Source organism: Candoia aspera, chromosome 14 (genome assembly GCF_035149785.1).
Source record: "Candoia aspera isolate rCanAsp1 chromosome 14, rCanAsp1.hap2, whole genome shotgun sequence".
Classification (NCBI taxonomy): Eukaryota; Metazoa; Chordata; class Lepidosauria; order Squamata; family Boidae; genus Candoia; species Candoia aspera.
In genome coordinates, this window is record NC_086166.1 from 5,956,817 (window position 1) to 5,974,091 (window position 17,275).

Sequence of the window (17,275 nt, forward strand, 5' to 3'; positions counted from 1 at the left end):
TAAGCTGCTTTGAAAATACTTTGGTTCAAAACCAGAATAAAAATCCTTGCATCCCCACCCCGACTTAGTTAGGAATGTGTCATCGTCCCATTTGATGTGTGCCGTTAAATACACATCAGTGCCTCTCCTTAAACGGGTTTGGAAAAAAGAGGGTTTCACATCGCTAAGCCCCAGCTTCGCACAGAGCTTGTTGATCCCGAGGTTTGATTTCCCAGACAAGCTTCCCCAGAACAGAATTTTAAAACCCCACCAAGTGGCGTTGTTTCCTTTCGGCCTCCCAAAGAGGGTCTCAGCAAGATGTTGCACCAATGAACTTTCTGAAGAAGGAGCTGAGGCCCCTCCGGAGGGGGGCCCACCTTGATAATGATGCTGCCGCCACATGAAGATGCTGCTCCAGTGAGACAAGTCATCTGACACGATGGGCAGCCTGTTCCGCCAGGTCTTCACCACGGTTTTCATGTCGTGCAGGCTGTTGTTCCGCCCGAGATTGGCCGGCTGCAGCCCTGCATTGATTTGGGCAGCTTCTTGAAGTTCAATGATCTGCTGGGCAGCCTGGGAAGACGACGATGATGAAGACGAGGAGGAGGGGGAGGGGAAGGGGGAGGAGGAGGAAGGGGAGGGGGAAGGGGGAAGGGGAAGAAGAGGGGAGGGGAGGAAGGGGGAGGAATGGGGAAGGGGGAGGAAGGGGAAGGGGAAGGGGAGGGGAGGAAGAGTAAGAAGAAGAAGGAGAAGAAGAGGAGGAGGAGGAAGAAGGGGAAGGGGAGGAAGGTTAGGAAAATTTAAAAATGTGGGTTCTTGAACTCTCGGGAAGGAAGCCTTATTTACTATAGGCAACGTAGCTGGGTTCCAGCATCATACTAAGCATAGCCCACACCAGGGCTTGTGTGCAAACAGGCACATGACCAGTTGAAGATTACCCTGCAGACGCCATACGGTATAACCAAATGGGGATCTGACCCCAAATCTCCTAGTCCAACATGCTCATCACTGTACATTCTGTATTTGCTTATTTCGAACACATCTTAACAAATTCCAGTACTTGCTAGGCACAGAAACCAGCAGCTCGAGAGACCCCTACATAGCACAGAGTTAAGCTCCAGTGGACCTAAAAACTTTGCTGGAATGTAAATCCCGCAGAGACAGTAAACCAATGTAAGCCATTTGCAGACCTCCTTTGTAAAAGGTAACACTTGTATGAGCTATTAATCAACTAACTCAAGTAACTGTCTCTCATACCCCAAAAGTTAGGCCACGCTTCTGGCACGGACCTCTGAAAATAAAATAAATTAGGCAAGGCAGCCTCTTTCTCCGACCCCCACTCCCACCCATAATTGCCGTGGTATCAGCTTCCACAAGAATTTCACCTTCTTCCTACCCCATTCATCATATAAATTTAATTTTCAAGCAGGTACTTAATCACCCATTATCTGATCTAGAAAAAAGTAATTACTGCTGAGTAGCTTTATTGCCATGTTGCTAACTTGTCATTCACAGCCCACCTAAGCAATCTCACATGAGAAAATGATTGAGGTCGTCCATCAGGCTTAGCCACCAACGGTTTAACCAAACTTTGTTGAGTAAACCACAAATAATTTCAAAGAACCCACTAAGCCAGGGCTTCTCAATCAGAGTTCCGTGGCACCCTCGGGTTCTGCAAGAGGCCACTAGGGGTTCCCTGGGAAATCACAATTTATTTAAAAAACAATTTCAAAATTGGGCAACTTCACATCAAAGAGGTAAGTTTCATTCTTCGTTTTTAGTTTGAAAACACTGTGAATGCATATATACCCATGAAACGAACATAATAATTTTTTAACTTCTGGCCTAGATCTGAGCCTGAATCGGCAGGGGTTCCCCAAGGCCGGAAAAATATTTCAAGGGTTCCTCCAGGAGGTTGAGAAAGGCTGCGCTAAGCTATAAATCATAGTCCACAAATCAAAACAGCTGGTTTGGTATTGCATGCTAAGATCAAGCCAACTGCATGATAGCTTAGCACGTACTTCCCCAACTTTGCCAGCTTCCAAATGGATGGGCTTCAACTCCCAGAATGCTCAGCGTGGGCCATGTGTAACAGGGAATTCTGGGAGTTGAAGTCTTCACACTGGGGACTGGCCAAGGACGGGAAACATAGCCTAATATGTGTACCTAAAAAATGGTCTGAAAAGGCTTAAGAGAAGGCAAGAAAGCAAGACATCTTTCACACCCGGCTGCCAGGTCAGGAAAAAGTCCCCTAATTGATCCCTGCTATGGCATCCTTCTTCTCCCTTTCAGTAGTACTTGTTCTGCCATGAACTCCAGGGGCATCATTCAGTAACTTCATGGCCCAGCGACCACTTCACAGCTCAAGGAGGTTTATGCATCAGAGTATAAAAGAACTGGGATTTTTTCCCCCCCTATTGAGCTCTCCAAGGATTCCTTGCAGCCAACCCTGGTGACTTCAAGAGAAAGATACCACATTTCCGCAAACTAGAGAATGACCCATTAGGATGACAATTGGCGAATAGACGCTCCTTCCGTAAGAAAACCATCTGCGCTTGGAGACAGAATTTGAACCTGTGTCCTGCATGCTGTTGTAATGCCCATTATACACCCAATGGCGATTGAGCACACAGTTCCAATTATCAGTAATTTCAGTTGTTCCTGTGAGTATTGCAGGAGAAGAACCATGTTGGAATATGATGGCAAAGTATCAGGGATCTGGTAGCATTTCTACCAACCAATGCATTTTACTAAAAGGCACACACTTTTGTGAGCTGTGGCTTACTTCATCAGATGCACAGAGAGCCTAGATCAGTGTTTTTCAACCTTGGCAGCTTTAAGATGCACGGACTTCAACTCCCAGAATTCCCCAGCCAGCATGCTGGCTGGGGAATTCTGGGAGTTGAAGTCCGTGCATCTTAAAGCTGCCATGGTTGAGAAACACTGGGTTAGGCTGATGTATCTGAACAAGTGAGATACAGCTCGCAAAAGCTTATGCCTTTTAATAAAATTTGTTAGTCATAAAAGGTGTTCCTGATTTCCTGTAATGATGAGATTACTGCTCTTAAAAGAAGATGTGATCAATTGATGTGATCAATTCTCAGAGACTTCTAAGGAGGTTACCAAATTCCTATTGATAGCCATGGCTTTTAGAAATCACCTAATTGATTAACATGATTAACTGTTTCAGGTTTTTTTTAATGTTACGTAATTTCTTTTATTCAATATATTTGCTGTATTTTATTTTTTATGATCATCTTGGACCATCAATAAACAAACATCTTTCCAACCCAATAGGATACTCCTGATCCATCTGTCCACCAGCAAGATGAGACTCCAAAAACAGAGCAGAACTGAACCAAATTTGGTGGGGGGGGACCCCCCATCAAAAGAAAGTTTGATATCAAAGCCAGATCTGGCCAGGCGGTGCAGAGAGAAGAATTCCAGAAAAAAAAATATCCCAATGCATTCCCAGAGGAGACAAAATAGGGCAGCAGCTTGGGAAGTTGACAAGCGCCCCATTCTAAGCCTCTCTCCCACCTTCTTTCTGAGCCTTATTAAAGAAAGAATTTCATAAGCCCTACTCTGCATTCTTTTCCCTACCTGGTTAAGGAAAGGCAAATATCCCAGAATGATTTTTGCAAAAATATGAGATAAAAACCCTCCATATTTCATTATTAGCTCTCTCATTTGGTGGTTAAAGTGACCCACCTGCAAAAGAATTGGGCATCTCCGGAGATCAGCCTGTCTTACCTGAAGAAGTGGCGTGTGGACGTGGGAAACCACCTGCGGAAGCCTTCGCCACTCCCGGATAGCCAGCCCGCTGGCCATTTCCACCAGGCGCTCAATGAAGTTAAGCTGCTGTTCGTCAGGGTGGCAAATGGCCAAATAACCCCGATACATGTTGACTTTCCATGCCATCTCTTTAGGACAACTCAGCTCCACCTTGGGACAAAAGAAGAGGATAGGGGGAGGTGTCAGGACCAAGGGAATTCCCAAGAAAAAGAGTGGATGATTTTAGACCAGGGTTTCTCAACCACGGTTCCGTGGCACCCTCGGGTTCCACAGGAGGTCACGAGGGGTTCCCTGGGAGATCACAATCTATTTAAAAAATTATCTCCAACTCAGGGAACTTCACATTAAAGAGGCGAGTTTCATTCTTTATTTTTAGTTTAAGAAGACTTTTAATGCACACCTACAGGCCTACCCACAAAACAAATATAATCGTTTTGTAACTTCTGCCCTCTATTTGAGCCTGAAGGTGCAGGGGTTCCCCGTGGCCTGAGAAATATTTCAAGGGTTCCTCCAGGGTCAAAAGGTCGAGAAAGGCCTCTTTTAGATGCAACATGAAACTGTGGCTCACCTTAACTGCATCAAAGGCTCATACCATGCTATAAAGACTGATGATGTGATGAAAGGACCCCTGTGCAAGCACCGAGTCATGTCTGACCCTCTGGGAGGATGCCGCTTTTGCGATGTTTTCTGGGCAGACTATAGCAGGGTGGCTTGCCATTGCCTTCCCTGGTCGTCCCCTTCCCCAGCAAGCTGGGTGCTCATTTCACCGATCTCGGAAGGATGGAAGGCTGAGTCGACCTGAGCTGGCTACCCGAGAGAGAATCCAGCTTCCGCTGGGATCAAACTCGGGTCGTGGGGAGAGTTTTGGTTACAGTACCGCCACCTACCACTCTGTGCCACATGAGGCTATGAAGACTGATACTTTGCCTTAATTTCTCATTTGAATAAGACCCAACTTCATAAGCTCACTCCTGCCTCTTTTAAGAGGAGAGCAATGGTTTTAATCCTTTAACAGCCAGGAAATTCATACATACTGGCAAACCATACTTAGAGCAAATGGTGGTCTGCAAAGGTTCATTGACCCCCCATATCCTAGCAAGCCAACCCACACTTCCCTTTTCGGCCAAGACGAACAGCCAAATCACCCACACAACTCCAGCTGGTATAAACTGTGCTTTGAACTGCATTAAGCTACCCCCAGTGAAAGTCGGTCGGGATGAACTAGCAGCATTAAGATAATTATGCTTACAATATTGCATTTATGAACACTTCCTCCTTTTTTTTTTTAAATGGAAATAAGAACAAAATCAGAGCAGCTCAACGGATACCAGAGTGGGTTTTTTTTCCCCTCCCTTTGGAGTTCATTAGTAAGGCTTCATGACTGAACATCTCCCATTCTCTGCAGCTCCACTGAGAAAGTGCCCATCGTCCTGGTGGCTGTCACATCGCTTTAGCTTGCACGACTACACAAGGAGAAGCTGTCAGAACTGATCAATGCACTTGGCCGCAATTCAAGGCCTCTTAGCCTACCCTGCGATTTATTCTTTACTGCACAGCTGCAGCAGACGTGCGCGCGCGCACAACCACACAAATCCCAGCACCAAAATACACTTGTTATAAAATTATCTTCAGATGTATCAAAGGGATAAGGTACCTCCTGGCAGCAGGTCTGTTCCTGTTCTTTAAAGGGAAATAAATGCATTGGGCCTCAGTTCCTAATTATGCAGGAAAAAGAGGCACCTTCCAGTTTCAGGGCTGTCCTTTAAGGATTAAAAAGATCCCTTCGTTGTTGAAGGACAAGTTTGTTTCGATTATTTCATTTAGACCTGAAGAAGAAGCGCAGATTAACCCCTAGAATTAATCAGCCTTCCATTTCTATTTTTATTTCCCCCCAGGACTTGCCCTGTTACTAAATGTACACAAAACGCTGGACCCTGACCTCAATTTTGCACCAACGGTGCAAAACCCTAAGTGGCATTGGAAAGCTGATAGCAAGTTTAGAATAAATAACGTTAAGAGTTCATTAAAGAATTGTCACTCTGTCACCATCTTGAATCCCTTCCAGCAAGTTTCTGAGTCATCCTCCACCAACCCCCCCGCAACTCTTGTCTGTGAAAAATACTCAATTCAGAACAAATAAAACATTCTTCCATTAACTTGTCCACTGCCCTGATGCTGATTCCTCCCCAGAACTTCAGAATTTGCACTTCAAGAGTTTGTTTCATTGCCCTACAGCATACAGGTAGTCCTCGCTTAACAACCATTCGTTTAGTGATGGTTCAGGCTAATGACAGCGCTGAAACAACTGACTTATGACCGGTCCTTACATTTATGGCCATTGCAGCATCTCCGCAGTCACATGATCACAATTTGGGTGCTTGGCAACTGGTTCGCATTTATGACCATCGCAATGTCCTGCAGTCACGTGATTGCCATTTTCAACCTTCCTGGCCGGCTTTTGGCAAGCAAAATCAATGGGGAACTGTGTGATCTGCTTAACGACCACATGGTTTGCTTAATGCTCATGGTGATTTGCTTAACAACTGCCGCAAAAAGAAGGTCGTAAAATCGGGTTGGATTCAGTTAATGACTGCTTTGCTTAGCAACCAGAATTCTGGTCCGAACTGTGGTCGTTAAGTGAGGACTAGGTAGTCCTCACTTAGCGACCACATTTGGGACCGGCAACTCCATCGCTAAGTGCCACGGTTGCTAACTCTCATAACCCTTGCGTTATCAGCATTACATCAGAACTCCACACAGAGATTCTTTTTCTCTTCAATTTAAAATTAAGGTAAAGGTAAAGGTTTCCCCTTCAGCAAAGGATCGTTACCTTGTCGTGGTGCTGGAGCTTGAGCACCTCAATGATGCCATGAGCTAAACCGTGAAGGGCCACCCAAGACGGGAAGGTCATGACAGAGAGGTCAGACCAAATGCGATCCCTGGGGAAGGTAATGGCAACCCACCCCAGTATTCTTGCCGTGAAAACTAAATGGATCAGTACAACCAGAGATATGTCGGTATACCATCGGAAGATGAGACCCCCAGGTCGGAAGATGGTCAAAATGCTACTGGGGAGGAACAGAGGATGAGCTCAACTAGCCCCAGACGTGATGACGCAGCTAGCTCAAAGCCGAAAGGACGGCTAGCAGCCGACAGTGCTGGTGGTGAACGGCGAATCCGATGTTCTAAGGATCAACACACCATTGGAACCTGGAATGTAAGATCTATGAGCCAGGGCAAATTGGATGTGGTTATTGGTGAGATGTCAAGATTAAAGATAGACATTCTGGGCGTCAGTGAACTGAAATGGACTGGAATGGGCCACTTCACATCAAATGACCACCAGATCTACTACTGCGGACAAGAGGACCACAGAAGAAATGGAGTAGCCTTCATAATTAATAGTAAAGTGGCTAAAGCAGTGCTTGGATACAACCCAAAAAATGATAGAATGATCTCAATTCGAATTCAGGGCAAGCCATCTAACATCACAGTGATCCAAATATACGCCCCAACCACAAATGCTGAAGAAGCTGAAGTAGAGCAGTTCTATGAGGATCTGCAGCACCTACTGGACAACACGCCTAAAAGAGATGTTATTTTCATCACAGGAGACTGGAATGCTAAGGTGGGCAGTCAAATGACACCTCGAATTACAGGTAAGTATGGCCTGGGAGAACAAAACGAAGCAGGACACAGGCTGATAGAATTTTGCCAAGACAATTCACTCTGCATAACAAACACTCTCTTCCAACAACCTAAGAGACGGCTTTATACATGGACTTCACCAGATGGACAACACCGAAATCAGATTGATTACATCCTTTGCAGCCAAAGGTGGCGGACATCTGTACAGTCGGTAAAAACAAGGCCTGGAGCTGACTGTAGTTCAGATCACGAACTTCTTCTTGCACAATTTAGGATCAGACTAAAGAGATTAGGGAAGACCCACAGATCAGCTAGATATGAGCTCACTAATATTCCTAAGGAATATGCAGTGGAGGTGAAGAATAGATTTAAGGGACTGGACTTAGTAGATAGGGTCCCGGAAGAACTCTGGACAGAAGTTGGCAGCATTGTTCAGGAGGCGGCAACAAAATACATCCCAAAGAAAGAGAAAAGCAAGAAGGCAAAATGGCTGTCTGCTGAGACACTAGAAGTAGCCCAAGAAAGAAGGAAAGCAAAAGGCAACAGTGATAGGGAGAGATATGCCCAATTAAATGCAAAATTCCAGAGGTTAGCCAGAAGAGATAAGGAATTATTTTTAAACAAGCAATGCGCGGAAGTGGAAGAAGACAATAGAATAGGAAGGACAAGAGACCTCTTCCAGAAAATTAGAAACATTGGAGGTAAATTCCAGGCAAAAATGGGTATGATCAAAAACAAAGATGGCAAGGACCTAACAGAAGAAGAAGAGATCAAGAAAAGGTGGCAAGAATATACAGAAAACCTGTATAGGAAGGATAACAATATCGGGGATAGCTTTGACAGTGTGGTCGGTGAGCTAGAGCCAGACATCCTGAAGAGTGAGGTTGAGTGGGCCTTAAGAAGCATTGCTAATAACAAGGCAACAGGAGATGACGGCATCCCAGCTGAACTGTTCAAAACCTTGCAAGATGATGCTGTCAAGGTAATGCATGCTATATGCCAGCAAATTTGGAAAACACAAGAATGGCCATCAGACTGGAAAAAATCAACTTATATCCCCATACCAAAAAAGGGAAACACTAAAGAATGTTCAAACTATCGAACAGTGGCACTCATTTCACATGCCAGTAAGGTAATGCTCAAGATCCTGCAAGGTAGACTTCAGCAGTTCATGGAGCGAGAACTGCCAGACGTACAAGCTGGGTTTAGAAAAGGCAGAGGAACTAGAGACCAAATTGCCAATATCCGCTGGATAATGGAAAAAGCCAGGGAGTTTCAGAAAAACATCTATTTCTGTTTTATTGACTATTCTAAAGCCTTTGACTGTGTGGACCATAACAAATTGTGGCAAGTTCTTAGTGGTATGGGGATACCAAGTCATCTTGTATGCCTCCTGAAGAATCTGTATAACGACCAAGTAGCAACAGTAAGAACAGACCATGGAACAACAGACTGGTTTAAGATTGGGAAAGGAGTACGGCAGGGCTGTATCCTCTCACCCTACCTATTCAACTTGTATGCAGAACACATCATGCGACAAGCTGGCCTTGAGGAATCCAAGGCTGGAGTTAAAATCTCTGGAAGAAACATTAACAATCTCAGATATGCAGATGATACCACTTTGATGGCTGAAAGTGAAGAGGAACTGAGGAGCCTTATGATGAAGGTGAAAGAAGAAAGTGCAAAAGCTGGTTTGCAGCTAAACCTCAAAAAAACCAAGATTATGGCAACCAGCTTGATTGATAACTGGCAAATAGAGGGAGAAAATGTAGAAGCAGTGAAAGACTTTGTATTCCTAGGTGCAAAGATTACTGCAGATGCTGACTGCAGTCAGGAAATCAGAAGACGCTTAATCCTTGGAAGAAGAGCAATGACAAATCTCGATAAAATAGTTAAGAGCAGAGACATCACACTGACAACAAAGGCCCGCATAGTTAAAGCAATGGTGTTCCCCGTAGTAACATATGGCTGCGAGAGCTGGACCATAAGGAAGGCTGAGCAAAGGAAGATCGATGCTTCTGAACTGTGGTGTTGGAGAAAATTCTGAGAGTGCCTCGGACTGCAAGGAGATCAAACCAGTCCATCCTCCAGGAAATAAAGCCAGACTGCTCACTTGAGGGAATGATATTAAAGGCAAAACTGAAATACTTTGGCCACATAATGAGAAGACAGGACACCCTGGAGAAGATGCTGATGCTAGGGAGAGTGGAAGGCAAAAGGAAGAGGGGCCGACCAAGGGCAAGATGGATGGATGATATTCTAGAGGTGACGGACTCGTCCCTGGGGGAGCTGGGGGTGTTGACGACCGACAGGAAGCTCTGGCGTGGGCTGGTCCATGAAGTCACGAAGAGTCGGAAGCGACTAAACGAATAAACAACAACAAAGGTTTCCCTTGACGTAAAGTCCAGTCCGACTCTAGGGGGCGGTGCTCATCTCCGTTTCAAGGCCTTGGAGCCGGCGTTGTCCCTAGGGACACTTCCGGGTCATGTGGCCAGCATGACTCACGGAACGCCGTTACCTTCCCGCCGAAGCGGTACCAATTAATCTACTCACATTTGCATGTTTTCGAACTGCTTGGTGCGCAGGAGCTGGGACGAGCAACGGGAGCTCACCCCGCCGTGCGGTTTCGAACCACCGACCTTCCGATCGACAGCTCAGCGGTTTAACCCGCAGCGCCACCGCGTCCCTCAATTTAAAATTGGTACTGTTTTTATTCTGTTGAAAACTTCACGTTTCATGCTCATCCTGTTCTTCCTAATCTCCTACTTCCCTGCACTGCACAGGTTCAAATGCACACCTCCCAAACTTTGCAGCAGGACTGAGAAAGCGCAGGAGGACCACCATCAGACCACGGAGTGCAACGTCCCTAGCTTCCATCATGTTTTTAGTGCCTCTAATGCTGCACCCGTTTAACTTAAGTATCACTTAGCTCAAGGATGGATTCCGCAGGCGTGCTTGGTGGAATTCTTTGGATAGGCTCACCATAAGAACCTACTTGAAATATACATGTGAGCAAACTATACAGAAGGGCTTCTTTTTTTAAAAAAATCATTATATCTAAAGCTCTCCAATAACTCAGCATGCTTGAATTAAGGGTTTAGTGAAGAGAAGCTGTATTTCAGAACCAGCCCTTCTGTAGCAGCCGCTTGTTCTTTATTCGTTCAGTCGCTTCCTACTCTTCGTGACTTCATGGACCAGCCCACGCCACAGCTTCCTGTTGGTCGTCAACACCCCCAGCTCCCCCAGGGACGAGTCCGTCCCCTCTAGAATATCATCCATCCATCCATCTTGCCCTTGGTCGGCCCCTCTTCCTTTTGCCTTCCACTCTCCCTAGCATCAGCATCTTCTCCATGATGTCCTGTCTTCTCATTATGTGGCCAAAGTATTTCAGTTTTGCCTTTAATATCATTCCCTCCAGTGAGCAGTCTGGCTTTGTTTCCTGGAGGATGGACTGGTTTGATCTTCTTGCAGTCCAAGGCACTCTCAGAATTTTCCTCCAACGCCACAGTTCAAAAGCATCGATCTTCCTTCTCTCAGCCTTCCTTATGGTCCAGCTCTCACGGCCATATGTTACTACGGGGAACACCATTGCTTTAACTATGCGGGCCTTTGTTGTCAGTGTGATGTCTCTGCTCTTAACTATTTTATCGAGATTGGTCATTGCTCTTCTCCCAAGGATTAAGCGTCTTCTGATTTCCTGACTGCAGTCAGCATCTGCAGTAATCTTTGCACCTAGAAATACAAAGTCTTTCACTGCTTCTACATTTTCTCCCTCCATTTGCCAGTTATCAATCAAGCTGGTTGCCATAATCTTGGTTTTTTTGAGGTTTAGCTGCAAGCCAGCTTTTGCACTTTCTTCTTTCACCTTCATCATAAGGCTCCTCAGTTCCTCTTCACTTTCAGCCATCAAAGTGGTATCATCTGCATATCTGAGATTGTTAATGTTTCTTCCAGAGATTTTAACTCCAGCCTTGGATTCCTCAAGCCCAGCTTGTCGCATGATGTGTTCTGCGTACAAGTCAAATAGGTAGGGTGAGAGTATACAGCCCTGCCGTACTCCTTTCCCAACCTCAAACCAGTCTGTTGTTCCATGGTCTGTTCTTACTGTTGCTACTTGGTCGTTATACAGATTCTTCAGGAGGCAGACAAGATGACTTGGTATCCCCATACCACTAAGAACTTGCCACAATTTGTTATGGTCCACACAGTCAAAGGCTTTAGAATAGTCAATAAAACAGAAATAGATGTTTTTCTGAAACTCCCTGGCTTTTTCCATTACCCAGCGAATATTGGCAATTTGGTCCCTAGTTCCTCTGCCTTTTCTAAACCCAGCTTGTACATCTGGCAATTCTCGCTCCATGAATCGCTGAAGTCTACCTTGCAGGATCTTGAGCATTACCTTACTGGCATGTGAAATGAAGCAGCCACTTAGAGATATCAAATTTCACCTAAATGGTTCGCACGTAGTGTTCACTAAGAGGAAAATAAACACACTCCAGTTCAAGTGTGGAGATTACTTAGCAGGATGCAAGATACAGGCTGTATCGGCGTACAGCGTGTGACAAAAAAAAAAATCAACCCTACATGATTTGGGATACTGCCTAGGGCTACAAAAACCGATGCAGCCACCAGATGGCAGTGAAGAGACACAGGAAATGCTGTCTGCCATCTAGTGGTGATCTAGATCACTGCAGCCCAGATCTGGTACGGTAGTCCTAATATGGCCCCACGGTAGGAAGCCACCTCTTGGGACTCCCACCAGAACTGACAAAGGGAGAAAGAAACTATGGTTTGCCTTGTACATAGGAACAAACATGATCTTTTATGTTACTGCACATCTTGGCTTGGTATGACGTAAGGCAGCTGCTTCATCCCATTTTAAACGTTGAGTAAATCTCCTCTGAAAGGGAGCAAGCTTCAAAAGCTAGGAGTTGGGCACTGACATTTTTCATAAACATGGTTACTAAGTTGGCCACTGAAGTATGGACCTCCCCAACCAAATCCAAGAGCCAACATTTGATCCTACCTCCAATCCTTGTCTTGAAATAAAGCACGTCGACACAACTTGGGCCTCACATCAAATATGATCAAAAAGCAAATGGAAGATGAAGCACATATTCGCAGCAAGTGAACCATGGTTTGGTCATGACTGTTGAACTGGGCCAATGAAGGTAAGGTAGGGAAAATACCAAGCCAAGAACTGGACATTCCTTTCAGGCAAGGATTGCTCCCACATCTTAGGTTACTCTACAACTGCACCTATTTTATTCTCTGTATTTAGATGCCAGGCAGACATCCCACCCAATTCTGGTTAGTGCAATTTTCTATGCCACATGAAGCTGCGTCGCCTACACAGTTTTCAACACTGCAAGCAGTACGTAAACTGCCAGACACCCCAAACATTCAAAGGTTGTATTCAGAATTGTTGCAACATGCAATCCAAGTTGTTCCTCTTCGGCCATTTGCCAACTAAAGCCTTCAAGCGCATCTGATTTCTTGTCCTTCTGGGTTGCCAATCGTCACTGCCATTACAGGCTATATTGCAGGGCATCGTGATGTCAAATAAAACAGTGGATGACTGACCACTGATGCACTTTCCATTTGAAACTAGGCCATCCAAACGGAAATATATCTCAATTAGCCATCAGCAGTGTTTTATGCCCTAAACTTCCAGCGCTGGCTTTAAGCAAGAAAACAACAGAAAGACAGACAAGAAGTGTTGGTTATCACCTTTAAAGCCCTACATGGCATGGGTCCAGGTTACCTGAGGGACCGCCTCAACCCCGTGACATCGACCCGTCCCACCCGGTCAGGCGGAGAGGGCATGTTACGGACCCCGTTCATGAAAGAACGTCGTTTGGCGGGGCCCGGGAGGAGGGCCTTCTCTGCCATAGCACTCACCCTTTGGAACAAGCTACAGTCCCCCACTCTCCGGGCCTTTCAGAAGGAGGTAAAAACATGGCTATGCCACCTGGCCTGGGATGGGAGGGGGGATAGTTATTCATGGGGTTGGTTGGCCCCGTGAGGGTGCCAAGGTTAAGATCTTCCCATCTGGAATGTTATATTGTATATTGCATATTTTGTATATGTATTTATATTTCTAGGTACTTATATTGAACTGTTTTAGTGATTGCTATTTGCCACCCAGAGTCGTCGTACGCGAGATGGGTGGGAAATAAATTTAATTAATAAATAAATAAAGAGAGAGAGAGAGAGAGAGAGAGAGAGATGCCTCAGACAATATGGCAATTTCCTTGAAGCCAAAGGAACACCAGAAAGGAGTCCAAAACTGGAAGATCCATGTCCAGCCAGTGACAGAAAATGGTATTTCCACAAAGGTATTTTAACAGGCGATACGCTGCTGCTGAATAAATCATTACAAGATCTAGTGCTCTCTCTCACCACCAACCTCCATTTGGGAACTTACGCAATTCCACCAAGTTCTAAATATTTATTTTTTTACTTTCACTGATTTCCAAAAGAATAACCCAGTGTTCCTTCTCATCTTCACCATCTCAAGGCAGGTGAACTGGAAAATCAGGAGTGATATGAGCAGGGAATTAGGAATTTATTTTATTCATTTATTCATTCATTATTCAAATTTTGCTACCGCCCATCTCCCCCAAAGGAGAATCTTCTATAGCAGTGTTTCTCAACCTTGGCAACTTCAGACTGTGCGGACTTCAACTCCCAGAATTCCCCAGCCAGCATGGGGAATTCTGGGAGTTGAAGTCTGCACAGTCTGAAGTTGCCAAGGTTGAGAAACCCTGTTCTATAGCCTGGGAGCTGAAGCTATGATCTGTGGCGGATTTCAGAGGGATTGAGCAACACAGTTAACAGGAGATGCAGAGATGAAGTATGGAATTTGTGCTTCCTAAATTGGAGTAAGCAATCCAATAAATAACCTGGCCCCGTTGCCCAATTATTGTTAAACTATACTCTGGAGGTGGGAATGACTGTTGGAAATGCGGGATCTATCTGCTTTGGAAAAGGCAATATTCTCTACTAATCAAAGGATGCAACTATCATGGCAGAAATTTTGTGATATTTTACAAAAATATTTTGTACTGATTTTATTATAGCCATGTATTTCTTTGTAAACTAGTGACTATTGTTAAGTATAAAATATAAGGTAGATTTTCCCCGTTTTTTTGGTTTGTATTTTTAGTTTGTGTGGGGTTCTCTCTTCTCTTTTAAATAGCTTTTTGTAAGTTCTTTTGTAAGTTTAAAGATGGTTTTATTTATTATGTGTGGATCTTTTTTTAAAAAAATACTTTATTAAAAATATTCTGGAGATGGTGTGTGTGCGTGCACTGAGGGCTGCACTTTCTTGGGGACAATCTCTTAGAAGACCCTTCTTATGAATGTCCCCCTTTTCTCCCTTCCTGCCTTTTCTCTGTCCTGCCTGCAGTAACAATCAGTGTCTTCTCCAAGTTACCAGAAAGCAGATCAAATCTCTTTCTCTCATTCCACTTGCTGACAATTCTTGAAGACTAGGGATCTGGGGTATATATGTCTCTGGATGTATATTATGCCCTCCCTTTTCTCTGCCAAAAAGCTCCCTGGTCACAGGACAAGACCAACGAGCCGCAAAATCATGTCTGTGTTCCACCTGCAGGTGCTCCATCAGCATTTTCTACTCTTCAGGAAATCTTGACAACCAAACCTACAAATCCCTCCTGGGTAGGCTACACGTTGATCGCAAGGAAAACCAGCTGCTCACTCCATCAGAAATAACCCCCGAAAAGATGGGCACAGCCCCTGTCTGTGTGTTTATGTTTCTGGGGGTTTGGTTAACAGCCCTGCACAGGCAGCCTTTGAATGCAGAGTCATAGACTGTCTGACTGGTCGATGGGCGAGACTGCAGGGAGGCTGGGACAGAAACGCCAGAGAGAGCAGACAGAATCAAGCGACAGAAGTCCAACCGACAGTTTATCTCATAAACAGCAACTCAGCCGTTGAAATCTGGCAAGCAGCCATTCAAACCACTCAGAGACTTCACCTTGTTTTGATTGACCCTGTTCCTTCAGAAGCATTTTGAGTATCTTTATGGAAAGGGTGTACCCAGAGCAGTGTTTCTCAATCTGGGCCACTTTAAGATGTGTGGACTTCAACTCCCAGAATTCTCCAGCCAGCATACTGGCCGGGGAATTCTGGGAGTTGAAGTCCACATAACTTAAAGATGCTAAGGCTGAGACACATTGCCTTAGATAACTCAATATACACAAAAGTGGGAAATTCCTCTTACTGTTTTCAAGACTCTGGATTCACACTGACACTTGCCCCCAACGGTGATTACATACGCTTTACAAACATTTGTGTAGATCTTGCCTAGATGCCTGAGGCTGATGAAAGGGGCCTCATCCAACCCACTGCTCAGAGCAGGCATCCATTAAACCATCTTTAACAGTGGCCATCCAGCTTGTTTGAAAACGTCAAGGGAGGAGGAATCCACCACCCCTCTAGGCAGACGATCCTACTGCTTCACAGCGGAGACCAGCCAGAGATCTCTTCTAACATTCAGTCTGAATCATCTTACTTGCAAGCTCAACACACTGATGATTGTTCTGCTCAAATCTGAAGACAGGTCCTCCCCTCTTGCTCGTGATAACCTTTTGATGTTGGTAAACCACGATCATGTCTCCCCACCATCTTCTCTTCTGCAAGAGAAAGATGCCCAGGACCGCAGACCCTTTGATCACAAGGTTTACAACTCACCTGGACCAGGGCTTCTTTCATGGCTGTCCAGTTGGAGACACGCCATGCACACTCCAGAACCAGGTAAGGGTTTATGTGACCCTTGGACTGGCCATATTCCGTTAGTGCTTCCCACTGATTCAATTCCTTGGAACACCTAGAAATGAGAAATGCAACACCAATCCAGTTTTCTAGTCAAGAGGAACCTTTCCTCCGATGAAAAGCAGGGAATCTAGCTGTCATAACCCAGCATTTTGAAAGATTCTGGCCTTCCCCATTCCAGATATATTGGGGATTCAACAACGTTGGCTAGGAAATTTTTGGAAAGGCATGCCGTCACACCGTGCAGGTGCCAGAACAGAGAAGATCTGCTTAAAACACTTCCAAAGAGTTGAGCTACCCATTGACATTCAATTGCTGTCTTTGGTTCCCAATTTTTCTCTTATTAGGAGTTTAATCTGAAATCGTTGTAACTCTACTCCATTTTGGCTTGTGGAAATATTCGCAGCAACACACCCATTTAGAAGGACATACTCGTGGTAAGAGAAACAACAAAACAAGGTCTTTTTCCCATATCACAATTTTAATGTGGAATGAAAGAATTCCTCAGAAGTCCATTTAAGTCAAAGCAAGGAACATTTCTGCAAAGCTGGAGGCAGGCTATAGCTCTGAGAGAACGGGATGGAGTTGGCTTATTCTTAATACTTTCTGAAATGTAGGTTAAATCTCACATCCTGGTCCCCGGAGGCCCAAGCGTTCGTAATAACGTAATAAAAAACAAACAACAATCAGATTTAATTAACTTACCGAATCCAATGGTCTTCCCAGAGCTGATACTCAGGAAAAATAGCAGGAGAGGCATTACTTCTTTCATGTTCTTTCTTAGCTTTCTCCATCGCTTTTTCATAGGTTTCCTGAGCCTTGAACAAAAACAGAGCAGTTCAGTTTCTCATGGGATCCAAAGCAGAGGAAAGATATGCTGACAGAGGCTACGGGGCCAGGAATTTGGCTTTGAATATGCAGGTCCCATGCAGTCTGTTGCAGAGTGACATTTATTCCCCACCAAGACCACCACCAATTACTCAAGGAGATTGGTTCCACTGGGTGCCCTGATTATCAGACGCAGTGTTCTGACTAAGCAAGGACCACGCCGAGA

General features: G+C 45.0%; 1 protein-coding gene across 1 annotated transcript in view; it reads right to left on the reverse strand.

The window, feature by feature from the left end:
- TRRAP (transformation/transcription domain associated protein) overlaps positions 1 to 17,275 on the reverse strand; it is a 141,852-nt gene that overhangs the window by 35,814 nt on the left and 88,763 nt on the right. Inside the window, exons 56-59 of the mRNA XM_063314921.1 lie at positions 16,927 to 17,039; positions 16,141 to 16,276; positions 3,733 to 3,924; positions 357 to 552 (exon numbers count right to left, since the gene is read on the reverse strand). Of these exons, the coding sequence (XP_063170991.1) occupies positions 357 to 552; positions 3,733 to 3,924; positions 16,141 to 16,276; positions 16,927 to 17,039 (637 nt within the window). The remainder of the gene's footprint in view (positions 1 to 356; positions 553 to 3,732; positions 3,925 to 16,140; positions 16,277 to 16,926; positions 17,040 to 17,275) is intronic.